This window comes from Ruditapes philippinarum, unplaced genomic scaffold (genome assembly GCF_026571515.1).
Source record: "Ruditapes philippinarum isolate M1 unplaced genomic scaffold, ASM2657151v2 ctg299_1_1_1_1, whole genome shotgun sequence".
NCBI classification, from domain to species: domain Eukaryota; kingdom Metazoa; phylum Mollusca; class Bivalvia; order Venerida; family Veneridae; genus Ruditapes; species Ruditapes philippinarum.
Genome location: NW_026858411.1, coordinates 53,271 through 76,504, shown reverse-complemented (window position 1 = coordinate 76,504; position 23,234 = coordinate 53,271). Strand labels below are relative to the sequence as shown.

The following is a 23,234-nucleotide window of genomic DNA, read 5'->3' as shown; positions in this document are numbered from 1 at the left end:
TTATGTTCAGTAGTGAAGACAAACTGTGGTGTGATACCGTCATTATGTTCAGTTCAGATGATATACTGTTCGGTGCACAAGTCATTTGACAATGCGCTGAGTGGTCGTACAATTATGTTGGGTTCATTCGGATATCTTCGCGTCAAACAGAGCAACTAATTTCCATAGGTCACGTCGAGGCTAATGACCACTAAATTGCCAAAACAATTTTCTTCCCCGTAAATACCATCGGGAGCTTAAAAACGTTATTTCCATAAATTGGACAGATCGTATGGCATATTTAATACCCAATGGGTATTTTATCAAGTTAATTTATGACTATACTATACTGTTACAGTCATAATGGGCACAGTATATAAATTTTAAAATATGGGTAAGGGTAACCTGTTCAAGTCACACATGACTACCGTAAATAAAACATAAAATATGTGTTGGTAACTTTTTAGACTCACAAGTGGACACATCAAACGAAATTTAAAATATGAAACATAATATACAAGTAAGGCAAACCTATTTGAGTCACACATGGCCACAGTATATGGAACGTTAAATATTATATGGAAACCCCATTTGAGACACACATGACCACAGTAAATGGAACATTATATATAAGCAAGGGTAGCCTAATAAAGTCAAACATGGCCAAAGTATAAAGACAATTCTATATAAGTAAGTGAAACCTTATTGAGTCACACGTGGCCACAATATATTAGACATAATGTGTTTGAGTCTAATTTTATTAGGCTACCCTTACTTATATATAATGTTCCATATACTTTATTCATGTGATTATACTTAAATATAATGTTCCATATATTTTGGCCTAGTGTGTCTCAATTAGGTTTCCCTTACTTATATAGAATTTTCTTCATAATGTGGGTATGTGTGACTTTATTGCGCTACCCTTACTTACATGTATATTTAATGTTCCATATACTGTGGCCATGTGTGACTCAAATAGGTTTCCCTTACTTAAATATTATGTTCCATTTATTGTGGTTATGTGGTTATGTGTGACTAAAATGGGTTACCAACACATATATTTTTAAGTTGCATATGCTGTGGCCATATGTGACTTTAATAGGCTACCTTACTTATATGCTCCATATACTGTGGCCATGTGTGACTCAAATAGGGTTCCCTTACTTGTATATGATTTTTATATTTTAAATTTCGTTTGCTGTGTCCATTTGTGACTCTTATAGGTTACCAAACAGATAAATTTTAAGTTTTATTTACGGTGGTCATGTGTGACTTTAACAGGCTACCCTCACCCATATTTTAAGTTTTATATACTGTACCCATTATGACTGTAACAGTATAGTATAGTCCTGAATTAACTAAATAAAATACCCATTGGGTATTTAAAAGTCCAATTTATGAAAATAACGTTCTTAAGCCCCCGATGATATTTACAGGGAAGAAAATTGTTTTGGCAATTTAGTGGTCATTAGCCTCGACGTGACCTATGGAAATTAGTCGCTCCCATCTTGTTGCCCGAAAATATCCGAATGAACCCAACATAATTGTGGTATCACACAACAGTTTGTGTTCACTATTGAACATAATGACCTCTGCACCGAACAGTTTATCATCTGAACTGAACATAATGATAGTACCAAAAAACCACTGAACATAACGACCTTTGCACCGAACAACACATTGACTTGACTGAAGAAGATATAATCAGCACACAAGATAATGATAGTACCATTTAAGATAACGATTGTACCATTTAACAGTTCTATTTCACGACTGAACAGAAGGAATAAAACACCCAACAGCATGTCATTGCAACTGAAAATAATAAAAGTATCACCCAATAATATACTGCCTCAGCCAAACAAAATTATAGTACCACTCTACTGTTTATTTTCATGGTTGAACATGATGAGAAGAGCACCAAACAGCATATTATTATAACCGAACATAATAACTGTCACACCCAACAACATATCTTTTTAACTCAACATAATTGTGTTACCACATGCCTGTTTGTTTTAAGAACTGAACAGAACGACTAATGCACCTGACAATACATTGACTTGACTGAATAAAATACAGTCGGCACACAACATAGCACTTCAATAACTGAGCACATTAGGATTTCCACCCAGCATTTTGTATCTCGGACTCTACAGAAAGACAGTTAACCAGGTATATCATTCATTCTTAACATAAGACAGTCCAGGCGTTCCATACATAGCAATAGCAAGGTTTTATTGTCCAGTCTGTATTTTTGAACCGATAAAATGAAAATTAAACTACTTGGCTGAAAAGTTAACCATAATGACACGATGTGCAGACCGGCGCAGGTTTTGTCATTCTGAGGTCAAGGTCATTTTGTTTCATTATCAAAAGTTTGTGTCTGCTCTGTATCTTTTGAACCGATAGAAAGAAATTAAAACTTTCCGGCAAAAATACTTATTTTGATACGGTGTGCAGAACACAAGTTTAGACTTCCTACGATCAAAGTTGGCCAAATGATTTATTTAGACTTATATATGTGTGTTTCGTGTCTGGTGTGTATCTTTTGAGCCGGTTCAAGGAAATTGCAACTTCTTGGCAGAAATGTTAACAATAATGAACCGATGTGCAGAGCGCAGGTTTTGACCTTTCTCAGGCTAAGGTCAGGGTCTTACTTAGTCATTTTGTATCAATTTAAAATTTGTTTGTGCGCTCTCTATCTTTTTAATCGAATGTATGAAATAAAATCTATTTGGCAGAACTATTTATATTACTGTCATGAAGTGCGTGCAGATCGCAGTTTTCGACTACCTCAGGTCCAGGTCACCTAAGGCGCCCTTCGGTACATTCAAACATGAAAGAATCCAATGTCCAATTCGAACCCACAGCAGTGAGGGGCAAGTGGTTTGAAGTCAACGTCTTTAACCACTCGGCCACGAATCGGACGCTCCCTTTATGTGTGCTACTTGGTGTATTACCGGTTTGGCTTGATTATGTATGAGGCTGTGATCTATAAATGTCACGATTACTTGTAGATCTTTGTTCCCATTTTTGTAAAATAAATAGCAGTATGAAATATGTTATATTATTTTGATAGTGAAATTGCAACATACTTTTATAGCAACACCATCACTTGCAAGACTTGTTTAATTAAATCTAGTGGTTTATGAGGAGTAGTCCGGAAAGTTTTGTGACGGACGAACGGACAGACAGACAGACGGACAGATAAACAACGAAGAAGTGATCCCTTTATGTCGCCACAACTCCGTAGAGGCAATACAACAAGAGCACCACATAGGTGTGATAATATACGTACAAATGCAAATTTGTTTGAAGTAAATAAAATTTAAAGTAATCAGAAATAATTTTTGAACAGAGGATACCCATTTATAACATTTGTCAAAAAAAAACGTTTTATTTCAATCATCAATATTAAAATCTATATTGATAAATGCCAAAGAGCTATGCTATTGTCACATAAATACTAATTATACTCTTATAAGTCAAAAACATACAGTATTATGCCTAAATAGAAATCAAAAATCAAAATTCAATGCTTACAAATTAATTTTCTTTATATTACCCCCCTTTACATTTATAACATCAATACTCACACAAACATCCATCACAAAACTGATAATTGTACTTTTACAAAGTGATGATTATAATCTATGATTAGAATGTTAATGTTGGAGAGGAAGACTTTTAAAACATGTATACAAAATAAATCCGTGTACATGTAAACTATGCCAGACAAACCAATCCCCAATCTACAAACCCACTTGACACAGCCATTATTTAATATCATGGAACAATTATAGGGTTCTTCTGTGTAATGTAACATGTTTCACAACTGAGATCTATAATTTTGTAACTTTACATAAGAAAACATATATGAAAATAATTTTTTCTATCTCTGTGACTCTAAGAGCAGGGCCAGTTTTGACACCAGGAGCATGATTTATATAATTTTGTAGATGTCAACAAAGGAAGCTTCATGCAAAATATCTAAGCTTTTACATAAATATCATATTTTTGGGAATATAAAATTGTGTTCTTATTACCTTCTTTTATTTTTAACCTTTTAAAATTCAGCAATTCAAAGTGAAGTGGTAGACATAGGCTAAACTTATTATATTTGTATTTCTTTCTATGAGTATGAACAAATTCTTTGTTTTAATGTATAATAAAACAGGTACAGCCACTTTACATCAGCCCTTTAACCCATATCAGTCTTTCAATTAAGGTATTAGGACCCTAATGGGCACTATCAGGAACTAAAAAATTGACATCATAGGTCAGATGTATACCTTAAAGTACACCTGTATGCAAAATTTAAACAAAGTTTACCGTACGGAAATCAAGTTGTGGCCACTTTTCTGAACTCAAGCTAGGATGTTATGAGGTCCCTTTATTAGAAATGAGGAACCTTTATATAATCTGCAATAACATTCTAATGAAAAATGTTTTCCCATGAATTTTTGGTAAGAAACAAATAGTACCATTCAGCTAACAATCCACATGAGCAAAATAATGGTTTCTACTTAAAATTTATGAAATCTGTATAAAAATGTTACCCTACCTCACCCATTTTTACCACATGTCTGACCATGTTTCTACGGAATGCCGTTAGGGCCATTGCCTATGAATGTGTTGATCTGAAACGCGATAGTCGATAGTACGATGGTGAAAACGCGAAATCACGAAACTACGATGGTGAAAACGCGAAAGCACGATGATGAAAACGCGAAAGTACGATGATGAAAACGCGACAGTACGATACTACGATGATGAAAGCGCGATAAACTATCGTGTTTTTACCATCGTACTGTCGCGTTTTCACTATCGTAGTTTCGTGATTTCGCGTTTTCATCATCGTACTGTCGTGTTTTCATCATCGTACTATCGCGTTTTCATCATCGTACTATCGCGTTTTCACCATGATCGTACTATTGCGTTTTCATCATCGTACTGTCGTGTTTTCATCATCGTACTATCGCGTTTTCATCATCGTACTATCGCGTTTTCACCATCGTAGTTTCGTGATTTCGTGTTTTCACCATCGTACTATCGACTATCGCGTTTCAGATTAACGCATACATAGGCGATGGCCCTAACGGCATTTCGGAATGCCGTTAGGGCCATCGCCTATGAATGGTTTGATCTGAAACGCGATACTCGACAGTACGATGATGAAAACGCGAAATCACGAAACTACGATGGTAAAAACGCGACGGTACGATGGTGAAAACACGACAGTTTATTGCGTTTTCATCATCATAGTATCGTACTGTCGCGATTTCATCATCGTACTATCGCGTTTTCATCATCGTGCTTTCGCGTTTTCACCATCGTAGTTTCGTGATTTCGCGTTTTCACCATCGTACTATCGACTATCGCGTTTTAGATCAACACATTCATAGGCAATGGCCCTAACGGCATTCCGTATGTTTCTACTTAGGGAGCCTAATTCAAAAATTCTTAAAATTTACCCAGATGAGTGCCTGTTTTCAAAGTTTCCCTATTTTTTTTTAAAAGTATATTGGTTGATCTTGTATAATATAAAATACTTTTACCGGTTAGTTTTGATTATATTACACTTTGAAAATATCAGGTACCATATTTATTACTAGATTTAGCATATTCTAGCCAATAAATACCTATATAAATTAAAAATTCAAAATTAAACTTTTTTTTCTATCCATATGGGACATGAGAGATACATAGATAATGTTAAAAGAAAAAAAAAGAAAAAAAAAGTTGACCCTTCTGGGGATTGAACCCTTGGCCCTCATTTTCAATGTAGTTAACAGTAATTCTAGCCTATTTGAATACTCTTCAAAGCGGAGGTAATGCATTAGGGTGCTAATACCTTAAAAGAAAGAGACTGCACACACTATAGCAAAACAGTATTCATGGCCAAACTTTTGATAAACTACGTTAAAAAATGACATTTTATATGCCTTTTTTACTACTTATTGTTATTTAGTGAATTTACATATCTAAGGTAACATGAGTTTCAATTGATATGATTGTCTTATTTCAAAATAATTTAATCATATAAACCTATTAAACCTCCACAATTAGTATAATCTTAACAGGAAAAAAATACTTTTAACCTTCATTACAATTATTTTCCAGGAAAGAACTTACTTCTCAAAATCATTTTGACTACCTGGCAACTATATTATGGGTGTCATCGTACTTTCGCGTTTTAGCTAGCCGTCCTTTCGTGGTTTGGTGTTTTCGCGTTTCATAAATTACTTTATTATATAGCCGTTAAACGTTACACCGCAGCTGAAAAGTAATGTACGTTTTACATATGTATTTTTATAGTAATTTGTACTTTGCATGAAATCCAAAAAAAAATCTACCACTGTGTACATTTTGCCAGCTTTGTCACAAGCTTTGTCACACATTGCAAAATAGCTATGCCTGATTTAGAAGGAATGTATGAAAGAAACATATCTCTATCACATTCGCCATGGAGACCGTCATTCTACAAAGTGACTTGAAGTGGCTCCGATATGTCAGAGAAAACGTCTACACAGTGGTCTCCCTTGCTTTGCTACACACACCACTATGGTTAAAGCTAATAAAAATAGGAGTCAGGGGAAAAGTAATGAAAGTTTTGAAATCTATGTATACAAACGTCAAATCCAGAATTAAATTATCAAATACATTGAGCGAAACTTTCATGTGTTCATTAGGGTTCCGTTAAGGGGACAGCTTGTCCCCTTTTCTCTTTTCTATGTACATAAATGACTTAGAAGATACTTTTATATTAAAGGGTTTTAAATGCATAGACTTTGAAATTGTTCCTATAATTATACGCAGACGACATTGCTATTATGTCGGAAACAAAAGATCTTCAAAATGGATTAAATATTTTAAAAGATTATTGCGACGAATGGAAACTAAAACTAAACGTAAATAAAACAAAAATAATGGTTTTTAAAAAGGGAGGGAGAAATCAGCAGAATTTAAGATTTTTATATGGAAATATAGAAATTGAAAAAGTAAATAAATTCACATATTTAGGAATCGTTTTTACAGTGGGAGGGTCATTTTCCAAAACCTTCGAAGCACTTTCAGGACAAGCATTAAAGGCAATTTTTAAACTTCACTCTTATATGCAAAACTGCCCTAATAAACTCAGTTTCACAAACACTCGACCTTTTTGACAATTTAATAACACCTATTTTAAGCTATGGATGCGAGGAATGGGGTTTCATGACGCCAAAAAAGATAAAAAATATACATTTGAAATTTTGCAAAAATTTATTAGGAGTAAGGCCACAAACTCAAACTAACTTCGTTTATGGAGAATTAGGCAGAGAACAATTAATACAGCTCTGAATGATACGAATCTTAAAATTTTGTTTAAAATATTGAAATCGGAACAACATTTGTACATTAAAAAGGTTTACAATATAATGATCTTTAATATAGAACAAAAATCAAATTATAAATGTTGGGCTTATTCAATTAAACAATTACTGCAGAGACAAGGGTTTTATCATGTTTGGGCTAATCAGGGAGTGGGAAATGAAATTTTATTTTTGAATTCGGTAAAACAGAGATTTAAAGATAACTACATGCAAACTGTACAGAATCTCTACGCAATTCATCAAGAGCTTCCCTTTACATTCTTTTTCAAACTTTAATTCTAAATTGTATCTTGAACAAATTAACATTCAGAAATTTAGAATAGCATTAACAAGATTAAGAGTTTCAGCACGTTATTAATCGAAACAGGGAGATGGCATAAACCAAAAAAAATCCAAGAAATGAAAGAAAATGTATAATATGTAACAAACTCGAGGATGAATACCATCTTTTATTAGAATGTACTTTATATTGTGAAATAAAAACTAAGTATTTACCAAAGTACTTATGGAATAGACCAAACATACCTAAAATTATTGAATTAATGCAAACGGATCGACTGCTATGATAAGAAAACTGTCCACTTTTATTTTTAAAGCTTTTGAAATCCGTACAACGATTTACTTTTCTTAATAATATTTACACTCACACTTTTCTCCTACAACGTCATTTTTACAAGGATATATTTATAACCTCTTTTGTTTAATTATCCAATACTTAAAAAATATATATTTTATATGTAAGTGTAATGCACATGTGTATTTGATCAGAAGTTCAGACCATATTATGCAATATTAAGTTTCTTCTATAGTAAAACATACATATTAATATGTGATTGTTATGTATTTAATCACAAGTTCGGGTTGTATTGTGAATTATTAAGTTTCTTCCGGTTCAAACATAATGCAATTTATCTTATTATTTATTTCTTAGTGTTAAAACGCTATATGCATGCAACAAAATCAATTATATTAAAGAATTGTTACATAAAATGTGTACCTTAAACTAAAATATAACATGACTTTTAGAGACAGTTATATGTTATTGTTATATGTCACCATTGACCTATATTTTTTGTAAAATGATTGATTGTATACCATGACACTGATTGGTCTGAATTAAGATTATAACATATATATATATAACATAAAGTATAATATCAACAATGATAAAACAGCTGCAATAAAAATGAGTAGGCATAATGTATACAAAAGGCATAATGTATACATATAAAACAGTCCTGTTTTTTTAAACAATCAAACCAAATCAAACATTAAATAATAAAACTAATCAGTTGCTAATAACACTAAAATGAGAGTTTAATATGCTGCATAACTAGCTATATAGTTTATTCAATTAAAACTTACAATGTCTAAATAATCACAATGTTAAAAAAAAAAACGGTCATATTATTGGAACGCCCCTAGCGGGCGGGTGGTCGGCGCGCGGACGGGCAGGCTGTCTAGCGGACGGGCGAGAATGAATGAATGTTTTTAGTTCTCAGGGCAAGATGATATTTGCTGCTCGGAACCATTCATTTTACGTAACTTAAATAAAATTTATTTTCCGAAAATTGCTTAATGTTGAACTTTATACGGGTCAACAGCTGATTTTTTTTCGGGTAGATAGAGAAAATGTGTCAATGTTGTATTGATATAGTTTTCAAATGCCAAAATATCCCCAATGTTTTAGCTTTTGTAAATTAAATGTAAAAAGGTCAAAGCAGATTTTCAGAAATTCAAAACCGTATACGTCCTGATTAAGTTTTCACTCGAGTAAATGCATGAGTTATCCCTGTTTTACTGTTTTGTCTCTGACACATACACATATAATTTGCATTTTAATATAACGATAGTAAGACACACTCTGGATGTGTTTATTAACATTGTAACAATGTTGACTTGGCAAGGATTTATTAGCTTGTCTTCTCTTTTCTTATGTAAGTAGTCATTTGTATTTTCATTTTGTACGAAATATTGAGTAAGGGGACTTATTATCATCTTTTAATGAGCCGCGTCAGGACAAAACCAACGTAATGCGTTTGCGACCAGCATGGATCCAGACCAGCCTGCGCATTCGCGCAGTCTGATCAGGATTCATGCTGTTCGCTTACAAACCCTATAACAAGTAGAGAAACTGATAGCGAACAGCCTGGATCCTGATCAGACTGTGCGGATGCGCAGGCTGGTCTTGATCCATGCTGGTCGCAAACCCTTTATGTTGGTTTTGTCGTGACACGGCTCAAATCTTGTAGATAATTGGTACTACTAAACACATACAGCTATTTTAGTGGGTTAAAGTGAATTTGCCTATTATAACAATTAATAATGATGTTGATAGTTTTTAGTTGCAGACAGTAACAATAAACCACAAAAAAGGAATTATATATGAAGGTCGTTAGCAAGTGTGAGATATATGAATTGTTATATCAATCTGATACGACTTATATGAATGAAGCAAATAATGAATTGTTATAGAACAGAATATTATTATTCATCGTATACTTAATCACTTAAAACTTTTTGAATTTATTTTATCACAATATTTAATAAGAATACCCAAAATATGGACTAAATGGACTTAATGCGATGCTATGAAAAATTGTAAATGTATTTTTTATTGAAAATGGCATTTATATACTCTACTTTACTCTACTCTACTCTAATATATGATATTTACTTTACGATTTAGTTAACGATTTTCTGTCATTCGGACGAAAATATAACACCGTTTACATTATTATTCGGTAGTTGTCCAAGATATAAATTAGTGATCAATACGCGTGCAAAACATCCTACGACGAAATTTGCACTATCAAATTCCGTATGTATTACTTTAGATAAAGAACAGGAAGTCTTACCTGCTTACTTGATATAACCGAATACAAAGAATGGAAGTCACAATCGAAATATATCGACGATTATCGAAAATCACCTAGGACTTAATATCCAACAATATTAACCTGGCACTGAAGGTCATTTGAATAAACACTGACCAGGCTCTATCGAAAATATCGATATATTTGCTAAATGAGGTGTTGTGTATTGGTAATAGATGTCGGACCATCGATCTGAAGGTCTCTGGTTTGATTCCTTACCAACATCACGTGATAATATTTTTTTTTAATTTACTTGCATTGATTAATTTGAAATCGTATTAATACACCTGTGTTTAGAATACCTTTTAAGTTGTGTTTTACACAATTATATATGTTATTTCATTACGGTATATTTCAATGTTTCTCTTTGTGACATTATGCAATCGAATATGCCTTAGCGCCTTAAAGTAAAGTCTTGAAAATTGGCATGCAGAAAATCGACCATATTTCTGATTACATTCCGTTTACTTTATTCAAATAGTTTCCCACTCGACGTCAAAGTTGACCTTCAAAGCCCGTTTTGAACATTACTTTGTTGCGTATCCTTGGCAACTGTTACGGGTATCACAACGCCGACGGAAATTATTTTTTCCTTTTAGATAATATAAAATTTATAGTTTTGCGCCGAAAAATATTTGAAAATGAAAAGAAAAATGTCAATTTTGTGTAAAATTTGACGTTCAGTTTAGCGAAAATTTTCGGCTTTAAAGCGAATTATTAAAAAATTTCTGATATAAATTTTTGATTTTTTCTTTAAACGTCCTTTAAAAAAAAGTAAAAAATTAATCAAAATTACTGACTAAATAGGGTAGGATATGCAGCGACGTCATGTTCAAAAACGGGCTTGGTGGTCAACTTTGACGTCGTGTGTACAAAAATTGGTTGAAACTATTGAAATAAAATCAACGGAATCAAATCAGAAATATGGTCAACTTGTTGCATGCCAATTTTCAAAACGTTACTCGAAAATTCTCAAAGTGTCACGTTCTACCTTAAAAAATACTACACTGATAGTACACATGACAAAATGGTTTGCAAAATAGTTTTAAGAGAATGGCAATTTCTAAATTAAAATAAAAGAGAAAAAATGAAACCGCTGCAATAGGATTCGAACATACCAGTTTACGTCTATATTCTTCCAGGGAACCCCTTACCATCTGCGCTAATAGGATTTTTAATTTACGCCATTTGAACAATTGAATATGTAGATCGTTGCGGAATATACCGACTACAGGGTCAAATGCAGGAGTGCCAGGTCAATGTTTTTGGACAATTACAGGAATACCACGCAAGTTCGGATGTAAACAAAAACAGTAGGACTGTTTTTTAAAATAAGTAATGAGCAAGGAATCTAATTCTTTGACATCCACATAAAAATGTCTATTGCGGTTAAATCTATGATTAAAAAATATGTCTGACAATGACAACAATTTTTATCACCAATTTGCCTGTAACACGTTCAAATGTGTTAAAATTAAAGGGACTCCACTGAAGTTTAAAAGCCTAAAACATAACATTTGAATTTCTTACATACATGAACTGGGACACTTTAAACAGAAATATATGCAAAGATAGTTAAGAAATATACTTTGAAATAAATTGAAAATCGTATTTTTAATGCTTTTCTTAGCCCGTTTTTATTTTGTGTACATTCTTCCGTAGTTTGTTCTTAATGTATACTGGTGCAATGATAAGAAGACGAATACCATTTTGTTTTAATTTGTCCTACTTATTCAGATTTAAGAAAATTGTATATACCACGTTATTACTATAGGCATCCCAGTATGGTTAAATTTATTGATCTGTTAAATACATGTAATACAAATACTTTGAATAGATTAGCAATATTTTGTAATAAAGCATTTAGTATTAGAAATGAAAATATGAATAATATAATTATATGACTAATATGACAATATCAAATGTTAAATTTGTATGTTTGTATTTTCACTCTCGCTGTATTTAATGCATGCTGTATATTTGTGTAATGACGAGGAACTGTTATGTTCAAGTCATATTGAATAATAAAATCTGTTCTGTTCTGTTCTGTTCAATGATTTGTACTGTATTCGATCAATGGAGATTCCATTGGATGGTTTTGTGTGTTTAAATGGACAGGTTGTATTGGTAATAAGACAAGCTGCCACGTGATGAACAATCAGGATTTTCTTGATGATGATTCGTAAAACAAAGCATTGGGTGGTCTGACCTGTAGGTAAAAATATAATGTATAAAGAATTTTGAGACATCGGTGGAATAAGGCCAATTTGTTTTGTGTAGCAATACCTATATACAGGATTTATAATTTATGTTGCTCCATATTTTAAGCTTAACTGATCCAGCTCAGGGTGAGCTTTAAGGATCGTTGAATGTCCGTCGTCTGTCGTCCGTCGTCCGCCGTCCGTCCACACTTGTTCGTTAACACTCTTGCGGTCACATTTTTGCCTCAATCATCATCAAGGTTTGTCAGGATGTTTTATCTAGGTAATATCTCGGATGAGTTCGAACATGGGTAATCTCGGATGATTTAGGTCACAGGAACTAAAATAGAAAAATCTTGTTAACACCTGGCCCCGTGTTCACAAAGAAAAGATCAGGATCAGGATCAGTTGATCCTGATTTTATTTTCATTGTTTTATGAAACTATAACTGATCATATTATGCTAGAATTAAATGGTACATATTCAAAATATAAATAATTGCTTATTTGCAAAGAAACCGTCCTATTTTGGGATAAAATCAACAAAAAAGAGAACAAATACAAAAATAATCGGATCAAAATGAGAATCAATTATAGGATCAAGATCAAAATTTGGATCAACTGTAAAATATCAATATCTTGTAAAAAAAACAATAAATTCATTCTAAAATTTCATAAACATGCTATTTCAAGTACAGTTTTATCAAGTTAATACTGAAAATTCAATCTAAGAGGATAAATAATGGAGAATATTCGAGTTTTGAAATTTGATCCTGATCCTGAAATCTTTGTGAACACGGGGCCTGGGTTCAAAAACTAGGGTCACACCGCCCAAATATGGAAAAACCTAGTTAACACTCTAGTGGTCATATTCTGCAATCACCTGTCATGAAACTTGGTCAGAATGCTTGTCTAGGTAATTGTTCGGATAGTTTGATGTGTCAGGTGAGCGATCTAGGGCCGTCTTGGCCCTCTTGTTTATAATAGAGGAAAGTGTCAAATTTCTAACACAAAATGATGATTTTATCCCTGTTTCTCCTACTGTTAAAATATTTAACGGCTTATCAGCTAGGCTTGTATTGCATTGAGATGAGAACACAATCATTTGGGTTTTATAGATGACAAATGCATCCGTGACACATTAGCTTGAAGACATTCTTCAACACAACATATTGACATATTATCTCTTCCTTTTTATCACATTTGACTCCGGATAATCTTAGTCGTCAGCATGAAATTGGTGGAGGCACCATGTTCTCTTCAAATCTAATGTTCGTTTAAATGTAATGAATTTGTAAATATATATAGTTTTGTTTTATTTTATGTAGAATTTCTCAAAAATTTCCTCACGCTATATTTTTAGAATAGTTTTTTATAGTCCAAAAATGACCAATAAATAATGAATGTTGCGAAGCTTTTTACTCAATTAGGGCCAAACATCAAGCAAAAATTTAATTTTCAACATAACTTTGAATAGATTCCATTATTATCTTTTGCCTCTAAAAGATTTAAGCGTTTTTATTGTTACATAAATGAATCAGCAAAATGTTACTGATGTTAAATTCAAATTTGTATTTTTATCATGGAAAGTAAATGTTAAGAAATTGGAGATGATTTTTTTTATGTTTCAATTACACAGTGTAAATGCATCCAGCTTTGAATTCTGTAATGCATACTCATGACATCAAATTCTACAACATGCTTGAAATGATAAAACTGAAAGCCTCATACGTTCCGAGTGTCTTTTATTTAACCACTTAGTTGCCATGGCAACATAACCAATTTATGTTGTTAGTAGAATGCAAATCTACCTTTGAAATATTAAAGACTTAAGAACCTTACAAAATGTAATACATGTTGGTTATTCTTAGTCTAAGTAATCGTTATATATCAATTCACTAGAAATTAGGACTCAATTTTCGTGTTCCCCACCCACTTTAGGAATGTCAGAATTTACAGTCTTACACATTAAAGTTAAAGATAAAGGTATTGATCAAAATATTCATTTTCACCCTTATGCCTCGACTGATAGGAAAAAATGTCTGGATCCATGCTGGTGGCAAACCCATTATGTTGGTTTTGTCGTGATGCGGCTCATATCTAAATCTTTTATAGTTTTTCTATAAGGCAAAGTCATACTCAAAGTCGTGTGGTTGATGTTAGAAGTGTTGAATAACACTGTAACCAATATCAACTATGTAGAACAAATTTACTTCCTGCGTAAACTTATAAAATGATTTCTTCGTCTCATCGTTTGCTTATTTACTTTAATACTTTTTTTCTTGAAAATATTGCGATTTTCTGAACTCAATTATTCATTTGTCATATTTTTATTTTCCTTCCATTTTTTATCCTTCACGCATTGTAAATATATGATTTTTATCTCGTCATATTTTTCCGAAAATCCTTTTAGCGTAGTCACGTAGTCTTATTATCTGCAGGTTTTTTATTTATCAAACTTAAACAATTTTAAGGTCAATGTTAAAACTGATATTGCTGGCTGCCACTGAAGAGAGTTCAGATTTACTGGTGGCATATCTGGTGATATTGTCGTAGTGTGCATATTGTTTAAGTGTCCCACAGAACGTCATTAATAGCTTAACTTTATGGTTTATCACAGAGAGTTTATATACTTTGAACATATAATGATGTGGTGTTTGCTCGGACTTTCACTTCTTATATGTAAGTACACGTGTATTCATTCTTTAAATAATACTTTGGAAAATGAATAAATGTTAACGCACAGTAGATCTATAAAATTTTAAAATTTTAAATTCTCCACGCGATCGTAATAAAGTAATACAATAGAGCTATATTATTAAAGTATGTCTATAAATGTATTGTTTATGGGGATACCTACTGGACTGGATGGAGTACGTAATAACAATTGATCATATCATGTTCATACCGTTCCGCGGCTCTACCGACTGAGCTATCCGGCCGCTTACACATCGTCTCCAGACCGCGCACTCTGATTAGGATCCACGCTGTTCGCTATCAGTTTCTCTACATGTAAAAGGGTTGGTAAGCGAACAGCATGGATCCTGATCAGACTGCGCGGATGCGCAGGCTGGTATGGATCCATGCTGCTCGCAAACGCATTATGTTGGTTTTGTCGTGACGCGGCTCAAATGATTGATGCGCTATATACTTGGATGGAACTTTGGGCCGTTAAGTTGCAAATTGTTAATTGTGGAATCACTAGCGCCTCGTACAATATAGGTTCACAGCCATGTATTGTCCAATAGCAATAGATTTCAGTATTGTACTGATCATTGTATGATAACCTTACATTATAGCATATCAAAATATGCAGAAATCTAATACAAATAAGATAATCTGTAACTTTTTTTCAGTCGACATGCCCAATGTCACTTGAATTGTAAATTTTTATAGAGAGTTTATAGATTACTTAACATTTGAGCCGCGTCACGACAAAACCAACATAATGGGTTTGCGACCAGCATGGATCCAGACCAGCCTGCGCATCCGCGCAGTCTGATCAGGATCTATGCTGTTCGCTTACAAACGCTATTACAAGTAGAGAAACTGATAGCGAACAGCATGGATCCTGATCAGACTGCGCGGATGCGCAGGCTGGTCTGGATCCATGCTGGTCGCAAACCCATTATGTTGGTTTTGTCGAGACACGGCTCATTTATCTTATCTTTTGTTTGCCTTAAAGCTGCACGCCTCTAGATTAGCAAAAAAATTTCAATAAAATCAAACCTGAGATTGATGATTTAAGATATTAGGAAAAGTAAAAAAGATTCAATATTCTAGTAATAGTGTGCATGTTATGTGCGATTAATGATCTATTTTTCAGCATTTATAACTATATTTCTTCTGCGTTACTAACGTAGTAAGAGCTATTTTTGTATATTTTGACCTCATTTTTTAATTTTACATGGGTTGTACACTTGTAGGCGCCATTGATAATGTGTAAATTGCATTCTTTTGGTAACTTTACAATACTATACTATTAAATACATTTTCAAATTTTCATGAAAATTAGCATGAATCTGTGGGTGGTAGGTGTAGGAAAGAAGAGTTGGGATATGTGAATCTATGTATAATTTACATGCGTACAGTCTTCAAAATGTTTCATACAGTAGTATCTACGCACATAGGAATCTGTCTGTCCTTATTTACATATAAATCATTTTGCGTTAACGCTATTCCACGAATGATCGATATCTCTAGAAAATGAGTAATTATCAGATATATGCATGATTATGGTGCTATTTTTTCTGTTTAATGTATAGGTCACGTGGTCTACGCAGCGGACATCGATTACTTGAGATCAACAATTACCAAACACTTCTCAGAAAATCGTCACCACGTGAACAACAATACTAACAAAATGGCCTCCAAGGAATTTATATACAACGAGTTTAAAAGATTCGGGCTTCAAACCTTCTATCATAACTTCAATAACACCGGCATATCTACAGTAAGTGTCAGTGGTTTTATTTTATCGCTTGCTTGTGATCGGGAATATTTTTGAAATATGATATTACTTATCAAGATTTTCATCCGCATTAAAATATAGTCTGGCTACTATTGAAGTTATATTTTATAATTGTACTGTGAAATTATCAAATTATAGTTTCACTGTCTATTGAAAAGCATGTAATATGTTGTTAGTATTATATTATCAAGTGAAGAACCAATTCCAACAAAAATATCAGAAGGCAATCGTCCTTGAAGGTATATTTTGTGCATTAAAGACATTAATGGGCAATAATGCGTCTTAATTCATGTTTTTGAAATAAACGAACAAAACAAACAAACAAACAAATATCAACAAAAACGCCAAAAATGTGTGCAATAATTTTCGAATCAGTAGAGCTCACTTTTAAAGGCGTGGAAAGAAATATTTTCATGCCACATTCTACAAAACGGAATCTACAAGTCCTCACATTTAACTGCTGATAATCTTATTTTCAAAAACGGTGTTTAACTTCCTGCCCGCTCCTCTTCCAACAATCGTTTTCAGAAAACTACCGATATTATTTCATTTTCTATTTCCTTATTAAAAAGAGCGGTCTTTATTGTGATTTACTTTACTTTTGTACAATTAAACAAATAATACGTGTTGTCATTAATAACATGAAAACAAAGTTTGTTTGCTGAAAATGTCCGCCTTATCACCTCCTTTAATTAATGCTTTTCCGAAACAGTTTACTCCTGGTGGTTTTTTTTCCCTTATCTATACAGTTAAGCAAATATTATTGTGCTAAGTGATCAACATTTGATTACCGAATTTTTTTCTGAAAATCATTATTGTTTTGTATGTTATCATTTTGTAACTTATCATTTCTTATCTGTGTTCGTAAAGCCTTCAAATGTCAATAAATATTTATTGTATCATAGTTTGGGGACCTTTCTGTTGAAAATGTGCCAGAGTTAAATCTTATACATATACATGCACAGTGCGTTAAGTGGAGTGCAGGTATTAGTTACCCGCATACCAGAGCATGCCCATTGATTGGCTTTTTTTTGCTGGGGTTTACTTATTGTGGCGACAGAGAAAGGGAAAAGCGATAGAAATACCATGTTCAGATGCTCGTTCATTGGTTACTTTTTTCTGGGGATTTATATTGTGACAACAGGGAACGTGTTTTTATGTTTGACTATGATACAAAAGAGAAAGAACATCAAAAACACTCGGCAATCCGACTAATACTCGGGGCTACGCCCCTCGTACAAATCAGATAGCCTCGTCTTTCGATGCTCTTTCTATTACTTATTAAGAAGGTCTTCAACATTATTTATATGATATATTATAAACAGGCCTTTACACTTAAAGCTGCTTTAATAATGAAATCAAACTCCAGGATTCTTAATTGATTATGAATATTAAGGAGTAAAAAAGCAAAATAACAACCGATTCCACTGTAAACAATTTAAATCATGCGTATTAAACGATCTAGCAGAAATTAGATAATACTATTCATTTCAGGTACCTTTTGCAAATGTCGTTGGTATTCTAAAGGGCACGAACTTTGGAAAGGTAAATGATAAGATTATCGGACTTGGTGCTCACTATAACACTGTGCAACATACGAAAGGTAATAATCATATTTTATATAAATTTGCATTGTCGATTGATATTCTCTATTTAAACCTTTCCCCTTAAGAAATATGAACCTATATGAGAAATATATTCATATAGTACATTTGGCTGAAAGATATCCTTATTATTGTTCATAGAAATAAATGATTGTTTGTATAAACTAATTATTGAATGGATAAAACTACATTTTTACACGTTTGTTTGTTATGTACCAGCTATTGTGAAGTCTTTCCCTATATCCGAAATAAAAATGTAGAGCTGGCAGCATGAGAGGGCTTACCATTTACTTTTTTGTCTGTATGGAAGGGGCAAAAATGCAATAATTGAAGTCAATGCTGTATTTCAAGTATGGGACATAGTTACAATTAAAGATGCTGTTCACATAAAATTTAAAACGTTGCCTGGTCGTTACTTTGTTTTATTCACAGGAGTTGATGATAACGGTGCCGGTGTAGCAGCCATGTTGGAAGTTGCTAAGCAACTGACAGGCCAAAACAAACAAGGAGTGACGCGCAAAAACACAATTATATTTGTGTCTTTCGACCTAGAGGAAGAACGTAAAATAAGCTGAACGTTTTTTGAATAGAAAATGTTTTGTTCCCTATATTCACTGTTTATGAATATTCAAAAATATGAATGTATAGCAAAAATAATTTATAATAATGCCTAGCAACAGAAGATGGGAAATAAATATGTTTTATCTCTACAGTATGTGAGAGAGTTGATTAATGTTATCTAAATATTAGTATAACAGTGCAAAATAAATGTATACATGTACATAAATGATAATCTTTGAGCTATCAAAGTACAAAAGTGCATACATTATGTTATTTTCATTAGATCTACCATGTTTCAAAAGTACTCAAAACAAAGTACGACTATAAATGAGTCCAATGTAGTGGCTATTTTTACAACTATTGTATCTTTTTGTAATTTGGTCGCATATAGTTTGTGTATATAGTAAAGCTATTTTTCTGATTTGGTACCCTGACTCCTATTCGATAAAACCGTTAACGTTGTATCTATTAAAAACATTTCTCTTATTCAATACTTAAAATATCCCCAAGCATTGATGAATTTTTATAACAGACTCCCCCTTCTTTTGATATGAATTTTTTTCTTTCTTTTTGCGAGTGTCAAAGAGTATAATCAAGCAATAACCAAAGGTGACTAGCTTTTGCAAATTGTATAATACAGTAAGGCAAACCTGCACATCGGTGACGCCTGGCACCCAGGCCCTGTACTGTTAGTAGCTCAGATATTGTATTCTGTACAGATTCTGGTGACATTGTAAGTTTTGACTGATCCGACACGGAAATAGCGGCACAGTGCGCAGCTCTATTGAATACTATTCACAGTGTATATTAGCAAGATCATTAATTAAATACGTATTTTTGACAGTAATTTTACAAAGCTTCCATATAATATCATCATGCTATACAAAAGCTGATTTCGGTTTGTTTTTACAGGTTATATAGGCAGCGAAGTTTTTATCCAGAATTGGCTGAATCCATGGCTTGACAAGAATTATGGTAACGCGGCCCGATCCTTACAACCGCATGGAATAATTATTTTAGATACTGTAATGGAGTATAATACATCCAGTAATTCTCAGAAATTACCTAATGGAGCAGCATATTTTGTAAGTTCAAGTATTATTTTCTAATTAAAAGTAGAATTGTTAGTTCCGCCACGAGAATTAGGATCACTGTAATTCACCTTTACCTCATGTCATGATTTACAACAAATTAATAAAGAAATTTCAAAATGGCGGCACCCTGCTAACTTAAGGATTTTTCTCAAACTTGTTATACTGACACATATGTTTTTTTTATTAATTGAATTTGTGATTTCGATATAACTTATACACGTATTACATGTTATCTAAGAGGGCTTCAGTCGTCGCGGGCTCGGACTTTCCGCGTATTAATATAAAAAGTGCAAACTGCTAAAGCAATTTCAACAATGTCAAATTTACATTGCTATTATGAATCTTTTGTTTTTTACTAAATAGAATGGTAACCTTTGCTTCACACTGTAAATATACAAATTACTATTTACAACTTCCAGTTTCCAAAGTCTTACGAAAGTATAGAGTCTGACAATTTCCAAGGTGATTTTCTGGCTATGATATATCGCAAAACCGTCGATGGTTCACTCGCAACATCAATGACAATGTCCTGGTCATCTGAGAAGCGTCCTCAGTTTGAAATAGAATCGTTTCCTTTACCATTTACAAATATTAGTTCCCTGAATCAGACCGTGAAGGATTCTTTTGAAAATTTCTTTCGCAGTGATCACACAAACTTCTGGCTTGACAATATACCAGCGATATTTTTGACAGATTCAGGTAAGTTATATAACTACAATGTAATTGTAAATTGAAAATGCACATGGTCACATCTATTGGAAATAAAAAATTACTTTGAACCATTATACAAAATGTTTTTGTTCGCTTATTCGTTTAACAACAAAGCTTTTAAATTCACAGACTTGCTATGTTTAGATGACTTTTAATCCTCAGCTCACTAAATATATTAAATGGATTAATGGATTTGTTCATCTTTTAATCAGGACAAGAATATTCATGACCGTACAGAAATATTCCAAATTTGTACTAGTACTAGCAAATATCAAACAGTACTGATTATGGTAAGATCACGATCTAATGGCATGTGTATGTCTGCAATGTTTACTTAAAGAAGTGAAATATACGCTAGCATAAGGCAATAAGAAGAAAGTCTTATGTACAATGTCATATTGCATGCTTTATATGAAAAAAAACCATATCAGTATCGGCATCACACTTTTTATGTTATTGTTGTGAATGCTTTCTTTGTACATCAAATTTCTGGGGATATATGGTGGAATGCTGAATTAGTGTCGCCCTTTGTTTATATTCTTGTGCAATGATTTCTTTATACAGGAAATTTCCGTGGAGATATGGTGGAATGCTGAATTAGTATTGCAATTTGTTTAAATTCTTGTGCAATGATTTCTTTATGTGGAGATATGGTGGAATGCTGAATTAGTATCGCAATTTGTTTATATTCTTGTGCAATGATTTCTTTATATTACAGGAAATTTCCGTGGAGACATGGTGAAATGTTATCACCATCCTTGTGATGATCTAGCTACGATGCTTACTGATGATAACATTAACTTCCTTGGCAAGACATCAGATGCCATTGCAAGATCAATCAATGAATTGTCAGAGCCAACCAAACCCGGTCAGTTTATTTTACTAACGAAAAAAAGAGAATTATAGTTCATACAGTGTTATCTCTATCAAAAAGCCCTCGTGGAAGCAATATATTTAATTCTTCTAAATATTCCCTACGTAATATACAAGAAACATGACTGTCACGTAAACATTTCTTTGACAACTAAACATTGATTTTGATGAATGATTTTAGTGTCATTAACGGCAGTGATCGAACAACACAGGTTATAGCAGTTATTTATGTATAATTAAACATTACATAAATGCACGCGGTATAAAAAGTCATACAAGTTGTGTACATAATGTCATCATGTTAAAGTCAAAGTTTCAGTCTCTGTCGTTACAAATGGTTACATAAAAATGAAATGTGCAAATAGTAATAATACGGGACACATGTGTATATTTTGTAAAAAAAATAAGATATTGTCGTTTGTACTAGAACATCAATTCATTTATTTTTGTTTTCATTTCAGATACAAGTGGATGCATCCGAGTTTCAGTAAGCCATGTGATTTCTGCTTTGATGGTGCTAGCCTTTTTTATTTTATAGCACGATTGTCCTGATGTGAAAAATATAAGTGATGAACTAGTTTGTCGTGCAAATGCAGCTTTTGGAGGTTTTTCGTTGAAATAACATTATTATAAATGTAAAAGAAATGATAATTTTATCTTTACTGTCTGTAAATTATGTAGATTGTTTACTAGATTTTGATTTCCAGTCTTTCGTTACACCTTCATACATTCCATTGTTCGTCATTTTGATAACGTAACACAAAAGAGTACTATCTTGTTGATAATGCCATTTTCAGTCTTTTGAGACCAACTTTTGTCATACTATATTAAGAAAACTAAAATGCGAAATAAGTAACACATATTTAATGACATAACACAAATGAGTACGGCAACTTTGTTGTGATAATGACATTCTTTAGTATTTTGTGAAAGCATCATATTTTCATCTTTCGTCATTTTTATAGCATAATACATGTGAAAAGTGTTATGCGTCGTTATGAAAATGACATAAAAATCATTTATTTACATATTTTGTGAAGTCATTTCATGTATATTTTTTCATGTATAATTTTTTCACATAATAAAATTGTATAAAAAAAGAATATTTACTAATTTCAAGTAGAAATGTAATTTCTTAAAATATTCTATTTATTACTTATGAATCAATATGAAACAATATCAAAATCGTCTGAAAAATAGGGTTAGTGATCTCCCTTATTTTTTCTTATTAGAATCGAAGAACATGTGTAATATCGGTCTCAGCGGTATTTATCTATAGAAAGCCATGGCTGTCTTATATCGTTCTTTTTCAATTAATTTAACCATGTCGATTATATATAAGTTCAACTACATATGAATTGAAAACACCTTCTTTAAGTTCTTAAACTGGAAGCCATTATATTAATCCACTTTTACAATATATGAAACTATACCGTCAGTGTATGGAATCAAGGTAGCAATATATAAGTTAATTTTCTCAATATAT

At 32.6% G+C, this 23,234-nt stretch overlaps 1 protein-coding gene across 1 annotated transcript; it reads left to right on the top strand.

Moving 5' to 3' along the window:
• Nucleotides 1-14,957: 14,957 nt before the first annotated feature.
• On the top strand, nucleotides 14,958-22,856 carry LOC132753109 (uncharacterized protein YfbL-like). Its single transcript, XM_060743532.1, has 8 exons — nucleotides 14,958-15,116; nucleotides 16,700-16,887; nucleotides 18,400-18,508; nucleotides 18,942-19,070; nucleotides 19,983-20,155; nucleotides 20,584-20,863; nucleotides 21,594-21,743; nucleotides 22,210-22,856. The coding sequence occupies exons 1-8, from the start codon at nucleotides 15,041-15,043 to the stop codon at nucleotides 22,284-22,286; spliced, it is 1,182 nt and encodes a 393-aa protein (XP_060599515.1). The 5' UTR covers nucleotides 14,958-15,040; the 3' UTR covers nucleotides 22,287-22,856.
• Nucleotides 22,857-23,234: the final 378 nt, after the last annotated feature.